The 22,743-nt window shown below is 43.1% G+C and overlaps 1 protein-coding gene across 1 annotated transcript in view; it reads right to left on the bottom strand.

Annotated features, from left to right (window-relative positions):
• Positions 1–22,743, bottom strand: part of LOC131264113 (uncharacterized) — a 72,237-nt gene that overhangs the window by 21,463 nt on the left and 28,031 nt on the right. Inside the window, exon 4 of the mRNA XM_058266402.1 lies at positions 8,665–8,768. Within this exon, the coding sequence (XP_058122385.1) occupies positions 8,665–8,768 (104 nt within the window). The remainder of the gene's footprint in view (positions 1–8,664; positions 8,769–22,743) is intronic.

Raw genomic sequence — 22,743 nt, 5'->3', positions numbered from 1 at the left:
GAGACTTTGCCATGGTGTGCACGCGCCGCAGTCTAAACAATCCAGCAACAGTATATTCTTGCCGCTTTCGGTTCACGATAAACGCGACGGGAACGACGCAACAGCTGACGGAAAAATGGCCAGGGTCGTAGAGAAATTTTGCCTTCGTTTCGCTTTCATTTTGGCTTTTTATCAAATTATTGTTTATGCCAACCAGCTGTCTAGCCTAGCCCTGCTACCGTGGTCCCTGCTGCTTAACGAACCCCCCGGACATGCACTTCCACTTTTTGGGATAGCGTTCGACACGCACGACCAAGTGCTTCGAGCGCATAACAGTGTCATTATCGGAGCGATAAATTTTATTCAATTAAACAATTTATCGGTTGAATTGTCACCACTGAACTGCCATGGCAAGATGAACTGTGCGAGTGCGGTGTTTTATCCGGGGCGAACCTCCACTCCCAGACCAGATGGTCCGACCATTCCGATTGGCAATCGATCGAAGGAGATGGGAGCAGGATAAACACACACACACACATGCATACACACACCCCGATCGACCCGGCTGACGCTCGCTCAAACGGACCTGCCCATCAAATGTCACGCGCCCGGTTCACGTATCGATTAGCTGTCACGTTGGTTGGTTCGTTCTGTTTATCTGTAGGTCGGGACATAAATGTCAAAAGATCCCTTCTCCTCCGGTAGTAGTAGGGCAGATGGTGGGTGGGGGGAGGGCGGGGGGAACTCCTTGAATGTGGGAAAACTATGCAAACAGTGTTCGCTTCAAGCTCGCGTTCCCATGGTTATGTCTGAAGGCTCAACAAGGTATTCACCGTTGCTTTATGGGTTCTTTTGGGCACAAGAAACAAGCGGTTTTCATAGAAGCGGTTTTCAAGTGAAACATCAAAGAACAGTTCCTACCACCTTGGTACAGCTTTGCAAATAATATAGCCACTTACAATGAAGCCATAGAAAGATTTAAAGGGAAAGGTAGAATGTAAATTTTCAAAAAGGATGTCATCACAAATTTGTAAAATTCCTATTGTAGAGTGCTTATTACTTAATTCTATTTCATACTGCAGCCCACCAATATTATTCATCGGTTCGTTTAATTTTGACCAAACTATACAAGACCTTCATGCTCACAGCATCCAAACAGTTTGGGAACCCAATTAAATCTGTTTTTGTTTCATTTCAAATATATCTGTTTTCAATAAAATGCTATGGATCGCTTACAAGCGGGTCTGAAGAGCAAATCAAAACGCTGACAACAATTGAATGAAGAGAGGGACACGGAGAGCAGCTAAATAAAATCACCAACCACCCGAAGGATACGGACCATTGAATTCTGGAATCATGTCCCTTACATACCTGTTCATTCCCTGAACGCGCAACGTCTGAACCCAAAATATATCCTCCATTGGTTCGTCCTGACCGGTCTTGGGAATGGAAAATTATTCGCATCACTAAACGTTGTCGTTTCAAGAGAAAGGGAGGGAAGGAAGAAAACAAGCAAAAGCACCACAACGACAAACGATCCGGTGCGCTCGAACCCGGTGTCAGATCGTAGGTTAGGTTCGGCACGGGATCTCGAAAGCCGACCTTTCGTGAACCGCTCCCTTTCGTGTACCGCACGTGAACGGAAGGACACGACCGACAGGACACACCGAAGAAAGCATAATCAATCTTGGCGCCGTTTCGGTGCCGCTTGGGTGATTTCCAATCACACACATTCGACCGGGAACCACCGCAACGGAACGTTACCCTATACCGAACCGAACACCGGAACCAAACCGAATCCCGTGCCAATCGTCATCGTGCTCCCGGGACGTTCCGATTTGCTTCGCCATCGATAAGCTAGCGAAGGCGAGTGTCGGTCCAATATTTGTCAGCTGACTTGCAGAAGCGATCGTGACGGATACGTGACCCCAGCTGGCGAGGCCCTGGTAAGCGCTGACTGGCGTTTTACCAGCTCATCGGGCGCGTGTCAGCCCGGGGTGGCGAGATTTGCTTTCGCTTGCCAGTGCGAAGTTGCTGGCGTACCGGAACTTGAGGCACTAAAGAGTATCAGAGGGACAGAAAAGGCAGGTATGGCTTTAATGTTTGAAGTAAGGTTGATGAATTAAATGACACTATGATTGGGTAAAATAATTAATACTGGCAGTATTTATATTGATGTATGGCTTTATAAAAATACAATACCTCTTCGAGATGCATTGTGCTTATTTCGGACTCAATACGCTTTTGTCCATACCACGACCCATAGTGCAGTTTCGCTATCCGGGACAGTGTGTTCTTATTAACGGGAGGTTCACCCAGGCACGTTCCTGAGGTCACGGTCACATGCACGAGCATTATTTTGTATGCATCTTACACGTCCCCTACTGCTTTCACATAATTCCCTGCAATCACCCTTAGGTTTGAATCTTCGATATAGGAAAAAATAAACCCAAACAAAAACCTCGTTTTAATAGAGGAAGGGAAATATATTTGGCATTTTGTTCAATCGTGAAGTGTGCTGCAGTGTACTTACATTCTAGAGAATGACACAAGGAAAAAAAAGTATGGAACAGCTACCCTGAGTTGAATTATGTTGAGCTGATTTCTGATGATGTATGAATTGAGCAATAGAATTGCAAAATGAAGTCACAAAATAGATGCAAATGTGGTTTACCCAAAAATTAAACTGACAGTAGAGTAAATAACTCAAAGAAGGGTTTCGGGGTTAAATTCCATCTAGCCTTGTAACAATCTTTGCAGTGTCCATTGTATTCCAAAGTGTCGGGAGCTAAATGGTCAAGCATGCATTTTATTTGATTGTTTTGTTTTATGGAAATCCCTGAAATCTACTTCAAACTTATTATGGTTGACCAACTTTGCTTGATTTGCGATAAATTTTGCGAACGGTACTGAAAAGTTGCAACCTTCCCCTTATGAAACTTGCATTACCCTTCATAGAAGGACTCCAGTTTGATTATTTTCCTCCACCAAGATCATTGGTTTCCCAAACCGTGACCTTGTCTCTGCAAACAACAAGAAAAAAAAGCTCTTATGTACAAAACGCAAACTTTACGTACATTGAAATTGCCACAGGGTCAGGGTTTGAAGCCTTACTTGGTAGAGCTCATTGTTTTCTAGTCCCTTTTTGGCGTCCCCACAAAGATTTGGCAGCATTGGTGTGTACACAAATATCCATCCCAAATTTTGGCGATCACTATTTATACGATTTCAGTTTCGTGTTGTTGGTTTGGAGTTTGAAAATATTACACTGTGGTCTTCTCAGCAAGCCTTAAAGAAAACAAAATACAGCAACTGTAAAACCAACATCGAAATACGACCGCTTGGGATTTGTATAGCATTACGCTCGTATAATCTACCAGGATTTCCCTCGAGCACTTGCCACACCACAAAACGCTCCGTGGGTGGGTAAAAAGAAGCATTACCACGACCCTTGCCCGAAAGCGAGGAAAATTATATTTCGCGCATCACTTTTACCGCCAGAGAGACAGAAACATGTGAAACAGTGCACAGTGGGTGCAGCAGTACGATTTTCCGATACCTTTAGCCGGCGTTTCTGGCTTCGATTGGCGTGGGTCGAAACGTGCAGGGATGTGCAACACAATGCCGCCAGCTGTTGCGGATATTAGCTTGGCGATAAATTCATCTCCCTAAGTAAACGCAACACATAGCGAGGCGTAAAACTGCAACACATGCATTTTCTCACCCTTCTCAGGCCGGTCCCGGCTAACTTGGGAGATGATAATCGAACCACCAAACAATATCGTTCTCTTCCCCCTTTTCGGCAGGCAAGGATTCCGTGGAAGGAGCAAAAGGAGAATGAAAAGAATTGACACATTAACTCTCACTCCGTGTCGGTTCGGAGAGGGACTCACTTGTTCCCTACATTTTCCTACCAAAGCCAACTTTCCCTTAGGATAGAAAAAATATAGAGACGAACTGGGGAACGAAACCGAGAATGAAGGCCAATTTTCCCTTGGTGGTTGAATGTGGTGTTAATTACGAAAGATTGAACTGTAACCGGAGCTTTTTTTGGCGCAAGTGTCGTCGCACTGTGCAAGGACGACGGAGGACGACACTGTTGAGCCTGTCAACAGATACTGTTTTTAGTTTTGCAACATTCGCCGTTGCTTCCAAAACCCACCTATTAAACGATGCCTATACACCACCTCTAAGCAAGCAATTAATCACTTCATGTGACAACAGGGTTTCGATTCGGGCTGCTCATCGCCGTAGTCTCCGCATTACTTCAAGCACTGGAAAAAAGGAGCAGCAATCACAGTAGAGCGATGGACGGGGGGAAGCATGGGAAAAAGCAACCAGAGGGATGTCTTGTTCCAAATCAAGCTCATCGATGCGATCCGATCGTCCATCATCGAAGATTACAGTGTTACCCAAATTATTGTGTTTACTCTTGGCACGATGTCCTGAGGCAAGGGATGAATGTTTGTACAGGAGGATCAAGAGAGAAGGTGGTATCAGACTAAAGGACGAACCTGCCAAGGGCAGTGGATGCCGTTGGGCAATTGGTCGGTGTGGGAAAGGCAAACAGTTGTGACACACTTCTTGCGTACCGATGAGTTCATCAGTGATAACCATTCATGTTCAGCCTTCAAACAAAGCAAGTATTTACTTCTTGTACCTTCGCCAATGGCACACGGCAGAGGATAAACAGTTCTGTTGTGATTTTTGTACTAGTGCTTGGAGTTGAACCAAAAACGTAGTCTTAAGGTCGCCTCTGATGCTGTAAACATAACCTATAAAATCACTAGGGGGAAAGAGAGCTATGTAATATTATGAAAAACATAATGTTTAGAAACATCGTACGTCGATTTTACCTCTGCAAACAGCGATATTGTGTTACTCAAGTGATTTGTTAAATCTTCTTACTAAAGATCAAACAAACAGTAACTTTGTTAACTAGGAAAACACGAGATATTAGGCTTGCAAAAGTTGAAAACTACTTCCATCGAGATATAACAAACCTTGGAGGGCGAAAGATGCGAAGCTTTGTTTGACCAGAGTGTGTGCGAAAAGTTTACGGTTTAGTGCAGCAATAATAACGGCTCGCAGAGTGAAGTTTGGAGTCCCGCTGCTACGGGACGGGACATGGAAACTTGTAGTCAATTAGTAACCTACCGCGTTACGACCATTCGTTACCGTGTTACGACCGCAGCGGGAGAAGAGAGTTATCCTCGATGGAGTAAACAAAGCAAATATGTTATGGCTGTGAGTGTTTGCGAAAACCCATTCCACCCACCATCGGATTGGGCCTGTTTCTCTAGGTCTAGTGTACGAATTTCACGACCTACGGATTGGCATTAACTCTGCTCCAACCAAGGACACATTACATCATCACCCCTCCCTGCTTATTCACTCCATGCCCCTAAGTTCGTTTATTTCATTTTTCTCAAACGAAACGGAACTACACAAAAACGTGTGCGCTTAACGATCCGCAAAAGTGACTCCGCGCGGACAAGGACTCCGTCACGGTCGCTCACGTCGTGGCCGTTTTGGCCAAACGTGGCGCTTTGGGTTTTTGCTATCTCCTTCGGTTTCCTTTTATCGGATTTATGTTCGCACTTACAGTTAACATAGAAACCTAACCAGACAGACATCCACGCACACACCGAGAGCTGGGGGAAAATTTGGCGCCACCAGAACGAGGTCTCTTCATGAGGTACGTGGCGTCTTCTGGCAAAGGCTGCCACGTCCAGCACGCAACTACTTTACGACCTTCAAGGGTGGCTAGGATTGATAGAATGGCTCGGAAAAGCTGCACGTTGCTCAGATTTATCAGAATTTCCAATGAAAAGTGGATTATGTCTTTCTGTGAAAATGCGACCCGGCTCGGAGTTTTAAGTTGAACCAAACATTCTCGACGTGAAGATATTCTTCTACGAATATTGTCGAAGCTTTAAACTTGGTTATTATGTTTTTATTAGTGTTGTGTCTTTTGAATCTTTACGCGAGTTTTATTCATATGAATCTTTCACCTAAGCTTCAACCAGATTTATTTATGAATCTTTTGGGATTGGAATCATCAAACGTTGATGAATCCTGTGAAACATTAATGAATCATCAATCTTTCATGAATCTTTCACGAATCGTCATAATTATTTCGTTGGCGTGGATCTTGCGACCAAAAATAAATTAAATGAAAAAATAAAATTTCCAAATAAAAGTTTTTCCCTAAATGTACTAAAACATAAAAAATAATGTATGTTAAATGACGTATGTATTTATGTATCAGTTTTTTGTTTTTTTCGTTATTCGCATTACATCGAGATTGCTCTCAGTTCGATCGCCATTTACGATGCTATTCTCTAAAACGATGCAAAGAATCATTCAGATTCATGAATCTGAATCGAAATTACACAACTCTAATTGTTATGCTTTTACGAGAACATATGTACTATATAATAGTTTTTGAAAACGGCATACATGAACTCCTCATTTATTTATTTATTTCACTAGAGACAACTCCTGTGTGTATTGCTTAAGCTGGCTGGATTTTATTGTGAAGAAAAACATAACTCATTTTAAGCAGGGTGTAAATGTTTATCGTCTATCAATATATTTATTTCGAGCGGCCAAGTGAAACGATCTAGATAAGAAGAACGTCTTCCAAAAATACAAACGGCCGTTCGCAACCGACCTGATACTACAAATCAACCGGTATTTGTTGTGTTTTTTTCGGGACGTGACAAGATCGTACGAATGCAACCACGCGTCGCATGCCACAACAAATTAGCACTAACGATAGGCTTTAGCTCGTCGGCTATATCGCTCCCATAAAACGCTACATCCACCGTCGACCGTCGCCAGATCGATGTCCCCTCTGTTTCAGCACAGAACCAGTCAAGGATACCCATTCGGAACAGTGGAAGACACTAAGAACGCAACCCCTGAGCGTCGCAGACAGATACATCGTCGATTTGTTGTGTTTGTTTAGATGAAAAAATCACACCCACCTACACACAGACGCACATTTTCGAGTCTGCGTACGTTTTCGGTCGTTTCGTAACGCATCAAACCGAAAAGGACCAATGCGCCGAGAAGGTTTCACGGCGTGACGTGTGCAAAAACTATGCCTCCAGACCCGGCGGCGCCGCGAAAAGCCATCCGAATTGATGTGTTCGAGACGTGGGTGAGCGGGTCGGTGTTCTAGACCACTAGCATCGACCGGTTCGGCCTTGAATTTTACCACTTGATACGTTTTTTGTGGCACTGCTGGAGTTTATTGACATACTTGTGGTCCTCGGAATGGGTGGTAGTTGGAATTGGAGTGCCCAAGGTAACAGAGGGGTATAGAATTTTCCTTCAATGCCTAAATCCAAATGTGTACCCAACAACCGTACGGTAAAACTGCTTTTCTTGCATTTATGAGATATTCGGCATGAAATTCGGTAGCATGTGGGAGGACGATCCCATAGTCTTTACTATCTTTATCCATCAAACAAAGCTAAAAACAACTGTTAAAACGTGCATGCCAATGTTCCAAGTATGCATCGACATAAATCGGCAAAAACGGTTAGTAAATCAATTTGATAATTTGTATATATATGCCACACAATGCATCCAGATTAATTATGTGTCAATTTTCAATTGCTAAAAAGAAAGAGGATACATAAAACATCTGTGCAAACTAATAAATAGTAATACAGGGTTTCGATCAATGAAAACTTTAAAAACACTGTTAACTGCAGTAACTAACGACCGAATTAAACCACAACAAATAAATTACATGAAGAAAACTAACTTGTACCTGTATCTGAAATGTATCTTATCCATATGTAGCATACTTTAGTTAAATGGGTGGACGTAAATAGTTTAGTATATAAAGCTTTTCATTCAGAACCATTCAACCAAAAGTGCTTAGATTGTTTACTACAATTTCGTGTGATTGTTCTAATATTCTATACAATAGCAACAGAAATTCGTGAAATTTGTTGTAGTTTGTTTTGAAAAATATCGTTATTTTTGTAATGTCACTTAATAGACAACAAATAATTTAAGGAGTTTAGAGTAATTTCTGACTATTATCATGATACCATTACCACACAAATTGTGTAAACTATAATCACAATACATGATGCGAAAATAATTTCAACCTATCTTTAAGCTGGTTTCACAAAAAAGAAATTTTTTTAAAACTTTTGTTGCATAAAATAAGCAAAAATCTGTGATGTTGACGCGAAAATTGCCTGACAAAAAGCGGTACAGCACATAACGACCACTCAAACAACCAGTAGAAATACATTCTGCACAGAGGGCACATTTTCCTATGGTAGCAAAATGTAATTTTCAAACCAGACCCTTTTCAATTATTAAACCCATAAACCTTCTGAGAATAAAACTCCACTCGAAGCGTTTCCCGTCGAAGTCATACGGAACTCCGAAATGAAGTCAAAGAACGTCTTTAGGAACAGAAAAAAAAACAACTTTCGTCCAACTGTTTACCTGGTGATAAATAATACCAACCGCCTACTGTTGCCATCATCAATTTAATCATAAATTATCATATCCAACGGCAACCGGACGAGTGGGCGCATCGGGCGGATAATTACCGATGGTGAAAGCTAGAGTCGTACCGGCCATTCGGCGCGTTTACTAGGAATCCGCACGATGCGCGGGTGAAATTTAACTATTCAAACACACACTTACCCTCCATGCAGATGTATTTGATGCGCACGGTGCCCTCCTTCCAGACGACGGCGAACGGGTGATCATGGGAGAACACGAAGCTGCAGTGGTTCTTGCCGGAGCAGCTGCAATCAGGGAAACATGAAAATTGCATTTTAGCGAGCGGGAAGTATCAACTGGACTAGCGGAGGGTACATTCGGTCTATGAGAGTATCCGGTGATGTCCTAATAGACGCAAACGTCGACAGGTCACACCACCAGCCGGCGGTTTCACCTGCGAAGAACTAAACCAGTCGAGTCTGTCTGCATAAGCAATCGCGTGTCGCAGTGTGGATTATCAACCAGCAGCCTTCAAGCCTTCTGCAAAGTCTTCTGCAAAGTCGGATGTCTAAGGAATTGTACATGATGAATGTTCACGTGAAGATATTTTAATAATAGACTGTCCCGTGCGTCAAAGTTTCCAATGATTGGTTCGATCCATCCTAGAACAGGCGAGCAGAATTTCGGATCCGACGTTTAATTATGGGTCCTTTCTCGCGTTCATGGAAACATTAATTGCCCATCTCTGGCCGCAGCACATCAGCCATTTCCCGTGGGATACGGAGAGGAAAATAAATGGTTACGGTCGGGAATTCAAACGCCCACTAGAGGGCCACATTTTGTCCGGTTTCCTTGAGGACAACTCTCGCCGCTTCGACTATCGTGCCTACTTTATTGTGAACCGCCTTTTCCCCCATTCGGGATTACAGGGAAGTTTTCCGGACCAGAAACATCAAATGGGCCGGGTTCTTTTTGACATTTGGTTCCATAATGTGGGCCCGTTTGAGCTATATTTTCCATGAAACAATGAAATACGGAAAAAATAATTGCCGTAAATAATGCCCCGGCTGCGTTGCAAGTACCGTCGGGCGGCCATAAACATGACACCAAAATCCATACTTCAGCATGAAGGTGGGATGTTTGGTTGAAAAATTTCTGTTCCATGTTCGTATTGCTTCCACATCAACACTTGCGTGGGATTTAATTTATGACAACATGTAATTGGACGAAGGAAGCCTTCCGCAGCAAACTCGAGTTGCTTGAAAGTGGTCATAAATAAGGAAATAAGTCAGCTTCCGAACAATGAAAACCGGAACTGTTAAAAAGATACAGCAAAAACCAACATGCCAGTTGTTTGTGAGTTGTCAAGTACCAACACAGCCACCGGATCGGCACGGAAACGTATGGAAAAAAACGCTGGCGCGAGTGCAGCTCGAGAAGTGGAAAATTTAAAACATTACTTACATGTCAAATTGTATTTATTAAAACAGAACGACATCAAGCGTCTATAAAATAAATATGGAAAGCATTGCCTTATTACGAAAACTGTATATAAAACATAAATTTAACAAACCAATCATATGCATTTCAACATTTTCATTTCGTTATGCCCAAAACGAAGATCAGTCAAATGTGAAGCCACTAAGCAACCCTTCGCTTTCGATGCAAGTAAAAACCTTTTAAATAAAATGACTTGGCTCGGAACACATTAGCACTCCATTCAAAATGCATTCCGGAACCGCTTCGATTGCGCTAGAATCGACTTAATGATCGCATTAGCGTCATGCATGTGATCCATGAAAAATGGTCGATTAACAATTCAACTCTTAAGCCGACGTCTGCGCGCAAGACGCATTGCCGGCAACAATTGCTTTCTGTTTCGTCACTTCCTCCGGCGGTTCGGATCGAACCGAGACACAAGAAAAGGGTCACCAACACTTTCCACCGATGAAGGGACGATCGTTCGCTCCATCGTTGCCACGTTGCGTTGTTGCGCACAGCATCGAGAAAACGCGGACCCCTGCGAAGGTGATTTATGTTGCCCTGGTTGACTATTGGAAGCACTTCCTTCCGGAGCCGCTTCGAAGGTCTCAAGGCGTGTCCCGTGAGAATTAATTCTTCACGCCTGGCAGAAGGGTCGGCGGGAAACGGAACCCACAGCCGGGCGTACGCGGAAATCAAACCAAGCACAACGCATCCACTTTATAGATGCCGGAAGGACGTAAAGAGATCGTTGTTCCGTTCGGTTCATGAACAGAAATTATTTATAGCTCTCCCCTGTTTCGTGGGCTTCCCCCGAATGGTCCTATCCCACGACGCCGTCCGGTTTTCGTTGTCAAATTTATGACGCCAAGCCGAAATCGGTGCCATCCCAGGAGATGCGTAAGAAGCAAACGATGAGTGATCAATGGAAAATAAGCCCCATTTCGAGCGCAAAATTCATCAAAATATTCTCTGCCAGGGCAAGAAAAGCATAGGAACGATTTTGTCCTTCTAAACAAGTATCAAAATCTTATACACATGCTTTATTTCCAACATGATTTGAAATATTGAATCGATGTGCTGTTAATATTGAGAGTAAATTCTATGAGACTAGTATTTGAAGAAAATTATATTTTTCTAAGATGAAAACGATGAATGATTTTTAATATTGGTGAGAGATCGATCAGAATGTCGGACATCATTCTCGAAAATTATTTATAATAGGTTCAATGTGTTTTTCCCTCCCCAAATAAAGAGAAATGTAAATTAAATTGGAGATGCAACAATACTTCGTTCGTAGCTTATTGCTTTTAAAAAAACTTAACTCATTTCAAGAATGTGCTATATAGCAAATTTTGTTGTAAAACCAAAATTATTTATTAATTGTTCGTTAAGCTTGTTCAAATTTAAATTCTTCTCAAAATTTAAATCATTTTAGAGTATTACTTACTCTAATATAGTTTCAAGAAAGGCTTTCCTAGTTTAATAAATGTTTTTGCGGATGCCACTATATTTTTTTGAAGTTCATTGGTTTTCAAGGAACTTAATTTACAGTGGTCGAATTTCATTTCTTCCCATGCGTTAATTCTTAAAAGATTGTTTAGGGATGGAATGAAATATTTTTTATTCTATTCCAAAGAAGTAGTAATACAAATAATTTTGGGAACAGTGCAACACTGAGTATGTATCTTATTGATTTACAAAAATTTCAAAATAGTCCAAGTGCCGGGACAAAACCCGAATGTTAGTGCAGGGAATTTTGTTGTAGAAACTAAATTATTTTTTCTCTATGAGCTTATTCAAATTTAAATCCTCCCACAAGTGAAAGAAAAAAATACCAATCGCGACGGTTTCCTTTATCCTCTTAATCTAGACTGACCAGATTGAAGCATACATCCAACAAGCTCCGGATTTGGTGCTGGTTTGTATAAAACGTAGAATTATGTCATTATGCCCCGACCCGTTGCGCGCAATTGTTTGAAGGGCGAAGAAAAGGCGAACAATAAACTTGCATAATCCGCTCAATGCACCGTGCGAGCACGTGTTAACAGCACTTCCCTGCGGGAAAATCCCGCAAGGCTCAATCAGCTTGCCCGGCGGAATGGCCGAGCTCAATTGTGGAAAAAAGGAGCAATGAAGAGCAAATATAAAAGTTGCAACTAACCGAGAATATGCATGAAATTGAATTAAATCGAGCGACACAAACAAGCACCGAGAAGGCTGGGAAGTGAACGGAACGAACTGCCCAAAGGTTTAGCAGTACACCCTCCCCTCCGCACCCCTTCCGAAATGGCAACACGAGTGGAAAAACAACAAAGCGCCGGTTTCCCTTTGCTGGGAGGCAGGCCAGTCTCGCCCGCTCGAGTTTTCACTGGCCGGCGGCAGGAAATGAACCATTTTCCGGCATTCCAGCGCGGGAAGTATTCATCCGTGTCGGGATAATGTTGTTGGCACGTGATTACGCCACGACTAGTTGTTACAAATTAGCAATCAACGTGCACTCTCCCTCCCTCTTTCTCTCTTTCTACTTCTCTCTCTCTCTCTCTCTCTCTCTCTCTCTCTCTCTCTCTCTCTCTCTCTCTCTCTCTCTCTCTCTCTCTTTTGTACCTGTTTCCTGTGGTGGCTTTTTCCTCCCTCACATCTTTTCCTGCATAGGCATTTGCGTGGAAGGAAGGCAAAAACAGGCAGCTTCTCGCACAGGCAGCCCGCCCTTCGTCACCTTTTGACCGTAAACCCCCTTTGGATCGTTACTAAACGGACTGGATAAATGGGTGATAATTGAGATATTGCCCTGGGTGACGGTTGGGTGTTGGTTTATTATTATGCAAATTCGGTGCAATCCGTGCACCGATCCGTGCGTTGCATGTGCATTAACGTGAACCCTTTGCACCGCCAACGATTGGAGGAAAAAGGGAATTACATTTTATTAGCCATGCAACATTGACCTTTTTCCCGGCGTTACATTTCCCAAGCTGTGCTGGTGGTCGGTGTTTGGATGTGTTGCCACGTGAGTGTGTTTGCGTCACCAATTGCCATTTTCCTTGGGGCAAAGATGGAGGAAACGCAACAGGACACGTTTGACCTAGTTTCGAGAAAAATGACTAAAGGGAAGTCCTTTGTAGTTGTCTATATTATATGAGCAAACTAATAGTGGCCGCAAAAAAATCGTAAACCTAACCTCCGTTAAATAGTTCCCAGCCATTTTACCTTAGGCATGGCCAGCATCCGCCACCAAACCGCAACACACACACCGAGCCCCGGTATGGCTATTGAGTGGCTTATGTTACCACATGAAGAACTTCGCTGGGGTTTTTTCAACTGCATTGAGTGGAACGATGTATATTTTATTCAATTCGTATCCCAAAGTGGTTGGTTTGAATAAAAAATGCCAATGGCTTCGTCGGTGCGCTATGGATCCCATATGTCACGCATATTGTGACATCGGTTATGATTTGCTAGGTTAAAAATAAACGGAAAACAAATTCCCACGACTCTACACGTCGCTTATGAAATGCTTCGTGGGCGAACAAAGTAAATAAAACATAAATTCCAGGTTCGCAACAGGGTGTTGATAACTCCTTTCGCCAGCAGTGCAAACTTTTGGCAAACATTTCCTACCGAAGCGGAACCAAACTTACCCACTGGAACCGTTTTCGGGCCTGTTTTGCGAGGAGGGGGGAGGGAGGAACTTGGAAGGACTATCACGCTTTTGCTTGGAAGGACTCTCTCGACAATGACTCGCTTTTTTACAAGTTTTGCAACCGAAGCGAACGAAACCACAATTCAAAGGCTCTGCACACGGGTTTCTAGTAAAGGTCGTTGACTTCACATTCCAGAAATATGTTGAGACAGGCGTTACATAAGGTTCGAATGCGTTCAATGTGTGGAGATGATGAGCAGCGCACCTCTAAATAGAGTATTTGCTTTTTCGTCAGTTTTTAGAACCAGAGGTTTGCTTAGAAAATGTCAAAATAAAAACTTTACAATGATGAAGAAATGGAGGTAGTGATAAAATATGGAGAGAGAGCAATACAAAATTATAGATAGACTCGTTCATGTTAAAGTAACGGAGATTGAACCATTTAAGAAAAAAGTAGTGCAATGACAATGAAAAAAACTGAGCAACTGTATAAGATTATCAGAACATAAAGTGGCGTTCTGAAAGAATTTGCATAGCATTTAACTTTTCAAAAATATTGTATATTCCATCGTCTCGAATATGGTATACTTTTCATCGAACTACTTTTATTTATGAATAAACAAATACAAATAATGAAAAAAAAATTAAATGCTGCTAACCGAAAATTTATATAATGGTTCGAACTTTGTTCACGCCAGCCAACCATTCCAACTCACTTCGTTACGAGAAATATTTATTCTTATAACATTAATTGGACCCTCGTGATTGATCCCTTAATTAGAAAAATAATCAGCATCAGTAATTTAATGCTCCTTCAACCAAGGACTCGCCGGCCAGACGAAGCATGACGATATTTTAATTACAAACCCTTCCGTGCTCAATCGGCTGTTTGATTTGGGCAGACAGCTAAGCAAAGCATTCCCCCCGTGGCCGGGCGCTTCACGAATAATGGCATCGGCAATCGGCCTAATAATCCTCCTGGCGCACATGTGAAGAGCTTTGCCGAGCCCTGGAGATATCCGGCCTCAAGCGTGTTTCGGAGCGAACCAGGGAAAACCGCAGAAACCGACCCACTTTGCCGTAACGGCCCCCCAAAGACCCGGCGACGCCGGAAAGAAGACCATAATTCATTCCGAGCGGCCGTGTTTCGTGATTCTGCGCCACTCCTTACGAAAGCACTGCTGATGAGAGGTCGGAAAACCAAAGCTGGAAGAGAGCTAACATCTGTCGGGTAGCCCCCAGCCGGTCGTTGTTGGCGGCAACTCCCTTTCGGGGTTGGTACAACTTTTTGAGCCGCACTTACGAGCGCTTCATTAGGGGCTACCGCACGTTTTCCGATCTACTAGTTTTTGAGGCCCTACAACTAGGCTGACGATGGTGTTGGTTTGACGGTACATTAAGCTGCCCATCTCGAAATCCTTCCCCGAAACCGGCGCTTACGACTTTCTTCGGTACGAAACCGCACAAACCGCACTCGCTGGAAGGGCAATAAAATTTCGGCCCCAACTTTTCCATCACTTTATCCTTAGGCGGGGTTCGACCGTCGGGGGCCCACCACCAGGTGAAGACACGAGAGCAAACCACAGCGGGATTTTGGAGCTGCCTCCCAATCGGTTCGTCCCAGCTGCCTGATCCAATGCGAACATCGGCTCGACCGATTCCCTGGGAAAGTTTACCTCGGTGTGGGTCCACATCGATGGACCTCAGTGGAGCTGATTCGATCCGGAAAAACTACCCGTCCCTTCGAGGCACTCGAGAGTTTTCCAAAATCGAAAAAGAAATCAATTCTCCTCGGCTTACGAGCACTGCACGTGTGCAAAGGGAAATTTTAGAGTTGATTTTTAATCCTGTGCTTTTAAAAGAGCACCAACGGTGAATTTTGCACCACATCTGCTAGATTTTTTTTTATTCCCAAATACATCAGATAACTTTAGACACTTAGAAAGTAACATAGGAAAAATCTAAATAGTGAACTAGTTTGGATAGCAAAAAATAAACAATGAAGATTTAGTAGTGATTAGATAACAATATGTTAAGGGTCTTCTTTTTGACACACGCAAGTAGTTGTTCCAAAACACTGCTAAGTAACAGAACATAAATCCCCGAAAATTTGGGGGAAACACGTACTTTAAGTAACCCCCAACAAGTGCGCTATGAAAACTGTCGAATTTTCTTACGCAACGACACAGAACGAGCCAAAACAGGGCAAGAAAGGTGTGTTTCAAACACAAACCGTTTGCTTCTCTAGAGGAATACCTTTTCTGGGCCGGGAATGGTTTAATGTGCGTGCCTGTTTCAGTTGTTTTATGATTTATTTCCGGCCATTGCTGGATTTATCGGGACTGCTGGCGTCCTGACCACCAACCAACCGGTCCTGATGGGAAACGGAAATGAGTGATGTGCGATGGCACGTGCCGCCGCTAGTTGTCCGATGGGGAAGCGTTGTCCGTCATCTGTCCCTGTGGTGCTAAAAACGACACCGAAAACGCGGCAGAACAACTTTAACTGCCATTTTGTCCACTGGCGCGCGCGATGATAATCGGGCGACAAAAGATGACAGCTGAAAAAACTGCGGTCAACCTGCTAGAGGAGGTGGGCGCGTGGAAAAACAGAAAGATTTGAATGTTGTGTAAATTATGGTTTTCTTCTCAGCGTGTTTTGTCTTTGCTTTTCGTTGCTTGCCACGCGGGCGAAAGTGTATGTTTTAAATAAATAAACAAACACCCTGTCATGTTGTCCAACCAAATGACACCGATTGTGCGAAGATTCTTGGGGCGGTATAAACATTCAAACACGTATTATGATGAAATTTTTCGTCCTTTTGGGTCAGCGCGACCAAGCTAATAAAACAACGTCGTCGGCAGTGGAGATCCTCCTAGCAGCAGAATTATCCTAACAGCACAATGAAGAGCTTCAAACGTAAACCGAACGCTTCAAATTACCGACATAAATATAATCAGGATAACAAATTTAGAGATTGCAAAAACTCGGTTGGTTTCTCTAAAATAATCGCAACAAAGACAATACAAAGCTATAGGAGAGGGAGCGTAATTGAATAAATGATCCATCAATAGTAAAGAATCCACAGTCAACAAATAGATAAAAAGTAAACGAGAATTTAATTGTTAATATAATCAAGGAATAAAATATTGTTTGTTCTTGATATAATCAAGGAATAAAATATTGTAAAATAGTTAAACATGGTTATCGACTAATCTTCTAATCTTCCCCAAAAATAAGTAATCAACATGTGGGATAATTGGACCGAAAATAACATTTCTCGAGTATACACGGAGGATGATGAATGCCTTTTGTGCAATATTCCACAGATTAAAAATTCTAATTGTTAACTACGGCAAGAATAAAGGCATACGCAAATCCCCCGCGGTGTTTGACTGAACCTTTCTCCTATGTACAGATAACACTAGGTTGTTTTTCCAACATTTCCCAACACCAAGTTCCGGTACTGTTGTGTAAAGTCTAGTGATTTTCAACACCACACAACGATCGCAAAAACATTGTTCGGTGCAGAAAGAAGCGAAACAACATGAGGTAAAAATGAATCTCTTATTCTCCCATCCTCTCAAGGGTACAAAATGAAATGAAAAAAGAGCAAACGAACGAGCCGGGTCTAAACCGACAGCCAAACAAACGATTGGATCGTCATCGTTCCGGAAAACAATAGAGAGGAAGGATTGCCGTGTGGTTGGAATGTTTTTTCAGATAGCGAGAAAAAGTCCATTTGTTTCCACATTCGTAGTCCGGGCCAAACGTGGGTGTTAGTGAAGTTTTTCACGCCGAAGGATCTTTCATTTTTTGTTTTCAAGCAAAAGTTTGCAGATACTAAAGGCCTCTGCCTTTCCTGGACCTCCCTCACTGTATCATCCTACCGTACCACCGAACGACAGGATAATGAAAAGCGTACCAATTAACGTAAATCGATTAAAAACACTTCTCTGCGGGACGCGAACGGAATGTTCAGCAGCTTCCATCCAATCATGATCGACGTGCGGTGCTTGAGCACACAAAAGAGCAGCTGTAAATTTTCCCGCCGTCGGACAAATTGACCTGCCAACGAGACCTGTTTTCCATTCAAAGGGTGCGTTTCGTGGAAAGTGCAATCGGTGCTGTCGACGTCGTTTTACCCGTGCAATTAAACATGATGCAAACGTTTTATTTACTACCACGAATTTTCCGATACGAGATTTTGGGGAAGTGAAATTATCATTTCGTTAAAGTGATCCAACATTTGGAACTACATGTTCTTATTTACTTACATCACACTTTTAAAACAAACCAAATACATTCAAACAGATCTGCGTGATCCCAGCGGTGATATAAGTGCATATTTTGAGCGACCTTAGTTGCTCACATGTGTAATGATTTTTAGAAATCATTTTTGTTCAATACATTAATTTCGTCTCTTTAGTAGACGCAGGTACTGTACAGACTTGGCATAAAGAATTTCCAGCAGCAAAAGCAACCCGCTGCAGCAGACGAAACCGGCGTATCCCAGGAATAGCCACTTTAAGGTAGGAAGTTCGATGTCTGCCCAATGATTCTTCGGGTGGTGTTTTCGGCGACCCCAAGCTCCCAGCAGATGCCGGTACGGTTTTTGTAGCAAACCATTCGAGCGTACCTGAAACAAACTTTAATGCATTTTATTCGTAGGGTTGCAAATAGAAATCATCAGTACTCGGTCAAAAACTGGTGTAATTCTTGTGCTAGACATTTCAGATTTTGTTAAGGGAGTGAGAACCTAGAATACCAACCGCGCTGTCGCTGAGCGGTTTCGTATGGAGCCTAATCGGAACAAAACACTCCTCACCACTCCAGTTACTCTGCCCAAACGAGCCAACGAATAAACTTTCGTTAAGCCACTTACAAGCGTTTGATCTGCTCTCCGTGTTTGAAACGCGATCCGTACGGTAGAGCGACCCAATTTTTGATGAAGCCCTTTTGTATCAGCTGCAGCTCGCACATCCGATCCACCACCGAACGATCGGGAAAGATATTGTTCAGGATGATATCGTTGGTAATCAGCACCACGTTGCTCCTTGCGTCGCAAAGATACTCAGCCAGCCGGACCGGATCATCCACGCGCCGGAGACACTCGCGGTCGACTTTGTTGCGGATATTTTGAAACCGCACAAACGACGCCATATGGCCAAAAAAGTTGTGCAGACGCGGAATGCACAATGAGTACTCGGGATGGTCTCCCAGGTCGGCTACGCTTTTCAACGGACTGTTGATAATAGGGATGGAGAGTTGCGCCACCAGGAATGTTGCCATGGCACACACCACGATCTGCTGGACGCCACCGAGCAGCAGCTGAAGCGTTCGGTTTGGGACGTACGGGTGCTGGCCGCGGCGGTAAGGCCGAGCCTGAGTGCCACTGAGCAGCTCGTACAGGAACAGCAGGTGCCGCCAGGGCGAGAGTCGACTCATCAGCAACGCGTTCAGCAGGGTGATGAGCAGCACGAAACCTAGGATGGCGTACCGTAGATCGAGCGAAAAAATGTCGAGAAAGAAGGTGCTCGAATGGTGCGTATGGTTGACCGGGAGGTACAGGTTTTGCCTTTGGTGAGATAGAAAAATATTTCCAAACAGTATCCTAACTGTTGCAATTCAAATCAATTGTACACCTAACGAAGATCATCGATATTTTAACATAGTTTTCGCTTGCACTGATCAATAAAGCAGCAACAAAGAGCAAAGCATAAGAAGCTGTTACATCTACAAAATATGCCTTATTATCTAGTCGGTTCTCGATGTCATTGAAGCAAATAAATGAAATAAAACCACTACTAGGAAGCATACCAACCAGCGCAGATACTGACTCTTATCACACAAGAGCAGTAAGTGAAGTGAACAAAAAAAGAGAAACAAGCTGTTTCTTTCAAAGATCTAAAATATCCCGATTACATACTCCAGTCTGGCGACCACTGTCTGCTGACTATGATTGCTGACGATCGGTCTTAACATCATGCCCAAGTCGACTTCGCCCCTGTCAAGCGCATCTTGCACAGCCCGCAATCCGCTGTACTTGACATAGTGTACGCTTGCGAACGTAGAAAGTATTCTTTTAGCAGTCACTCTGCGGGTGTGGAAACTGATTAACTTACTTGCAGTTGAAATAATGTCCCATCAACTCGAACACCCACACGAGCATCTCACGCTCTGGGGTGTTTGGTGCGTACTTTAATGGATGAAGATAAGAAACAGTATACAGTAAAGTATTCTGCAGTGATACAAAAAGGTTCCTTTCTTACTCCAACAGTGATGTTTGAGACAGTGGAATTCTCGGCAGGACCATCGGTCCTCTTCAGCACTTGCACGATCGAATCCAGCTTCCTATCGTACCGGGACACGTCAACCGTGGTGGTTATGTTGAGAGATTTCAAGAACTCATCCATTTTTAAAACCGAAACAGTATACTTGTCAACCCAGGAACGGCTCGCACGAGAATAAAATGAAACCATTCGCATTGTGTGACATTTACGAACCTACATCCACTTTCGTTTAATTAAAAACCACTCTCTGCAGACAATCTTCGAACGTGAAAAGTGAAATTTTGCCCATCGATCAAGTACGTACAATTTCAAATCAAAGTGATGTCGGCCCTACAGGTGGTGTGTGAAGCCATTACGCTAAATCGTATCATTAAGTTATTGCTGTGATTGAAAGAGAAACCTAGAAAATGGATATTTAGCCAACCCATTCGAACAAAATGATCGCTGCACAAATCGGTCCATTGCATTGCTGTTAATTTGATTAGCTTTATAATTGCATTAGGATGCAAACCGCGATTTCTACTGCCTGCACAATTCAGTCAAAGGCTAAATAATTTAATTGGATTGGAGTTGGTGAAATTATCTTCTAAAAAAATGGTTTCAAAAGTTCAATAGCGCCTAGATTATATAATTTCCTAGCCTTGCTAATACAACTATATTTTTATTAAATTAGTACTTGTTCAGTTTCAAATCTAAATCACACGTCGGCAATTGTTTTTAACTTATAAGCAATTTTTCCAGAGGTTCTTACATATTTGCATGCACCGCATGATTCGAAACTAATGTTCTTCGAAACACGTTAGGTCATGTTTCGTATACCGAGACAAAGCAGGAACCTTCTCAACAGCAATGTAACACCATCAATACAACAAACCATTCGGAATGGAAAAAAAGGAAAACCACAAAAACATTATTCCCAAAATACTTCAATGCTGCCGCTAGTCATCCTTTTGAAGCATAATAAAGCATTTGCAGGCAAAACCATGGAAAGTAAAAGTATCGCCACCCTATTCCGTCCCACAACGTGTGCGTAGACTTCTCCCCCCGCCCACACATCCATATGCTTCCGCTGGGAAGCGCCGCGGAAAAGCGAGCGTATCATTTTGCTTCGACCCGACCGAGGGGAAAAAGAAAAACCCGTGGAGGACCACGGTTTTGGTGCCCTTGGCAGTGCGCATGTTCTCGGGGCCGAAAATTTTTATGGCCAATGTTACCTTGGAAAGTCCGCAGCACACAAAATCCGAAACACGATACCGCGGCGCCCGATTTGGGAAGCCAAAATACCGCCACCCTCGGCGACTTCCCACGCCGATCTACTTGACGTAGCTCGTGCGTGCCGGAGTGCGTTCCGGATTCCCCGGCCGGCTTCTCAGTCGATTGGCCGTGTTTGGAGGAAATTTGCGAATCTAGCTCCCCGCGAAGGAGCACAGGCATTGCGATTAGGAAAATTGGCTTTTTATTGCATTACATTCAAATGTGCTTTGAAATTCATTTCTGGGCCCGACGACCAGACCACGCCAGTTTTGCTGGCGTTGACACAACCAACTCAAATGATTGAAGAAAATCGAGAGAAATCTCGAAAGCTTTATGAAAAAAAAAAATGAATCTGCCAAGATTATACGTATAAACAATTCTATGTCAACATTTTAACCACTTATTTTAAATTAAGTTTATAACAAAGTACAACCAAAGCAACGAAAGTTAAGTAAAAACACAATCATTGACACAATCAAAACATTGAAAAGACAAGCTATTTTTTCAGTTTGTTTACTGGTTGATACCAGTAACAAAGCATTGAAAAAACACAACGATCATCTAAAGTACGTAAAAACATCTCATTCCATAATTTCTTCATGATGAAGTTTAACGGTTCTTAACAATAAAACAACAAAAGGGTGAAGTTACAGGTTTGCTTTAAAAAAAATGTGCAAATTTAGTTACATATCAGAATTAAATTAAACATTAAATTAGTTCCGAATCTACACGAATATAGAAGATGATACTATATACCTGATATTGATTAACATGATTAATCGCAGCGTACCTGTTTCTTATTTTAATCGAAACTCAGAAGTTTTCCCTTTCTCTGGCAAAGTTGATGTCTTGAAAAGACCACAGGCCTGCACAATACCTAGTATCAAACCGTGTCGTTGTTCTGAACTGTACTAAAAAACCCACAAAAACCAATCAAAGTGTAATAATTCTCAGCCTGCGCAGCACAATCTACCTCCGCCGAAGTCGAAAAACCTAAGTAGCGGAAAATTCCGAAAAAAGATAATTCATTCGCTGAATGGACTTGACTTCCGGTTCGGCGAACTTTTAACGCCCGCACTCCAGCCGGAAGGACACTCTCGGTTCGGTTGAGCGTTGGAAAGTTGCAGGCCAAAGAAGACGGCACAAAAACGAGCACAGTCTTTCCTCGGCGCGCCCGGGATGAAACTAAAGTGCTCCCAAAAGTGTCCTTCTTGCGATGGTAGGCACGTTTCCAGCCGTTACGGCAGATGCCAATCAGGACGATGCCTGTGTTCGGGGTTTTTCTATCTCTAGCCGTAGATAAAAGAAACTCATCGGATAAGGAGGGCACCTGCGGAACGTGTGCTAATGAAATTGTTTCGCTGCGTACCGAGGGTCTGTAAAAGTGAGGTGGGATTTTTACCAACACCACCACCACCACCACCACCACCACCAGACGGTAAGCGATCTTTCGGAGGATGCGGAAAATTGGGCAGGCCGAACAAAAATCATAACCGTCGAACTTCACCCGCCGAATGGCACCAGGAAATTAGTTTCGGTAGATCCTTTTTGCCACCACGCTTTCGGAATTTACTTGCCATATTTTCCCCGGGACGCCAGAGCACGCCCCTT

This window comes from Anopheles coustani, chromosome 2, assembly GCF_943734705.1.
Source record: "Anopheles coustani chromosome 2, idAnoCousDA_361_x.2, whole genome shotgun sequence".
Taxonomy (NCBI): domain Eukaryota; kingdom Metazoa; phylum Arthropoda; class Insecta; order Diptera; family Culicidae; genus Anopheles; species Anopheles coustani.
Note: the sequence above shows the minus strand (reverse complement) of the source record. Positions and strands in the feature narration are given on the sequence as shown.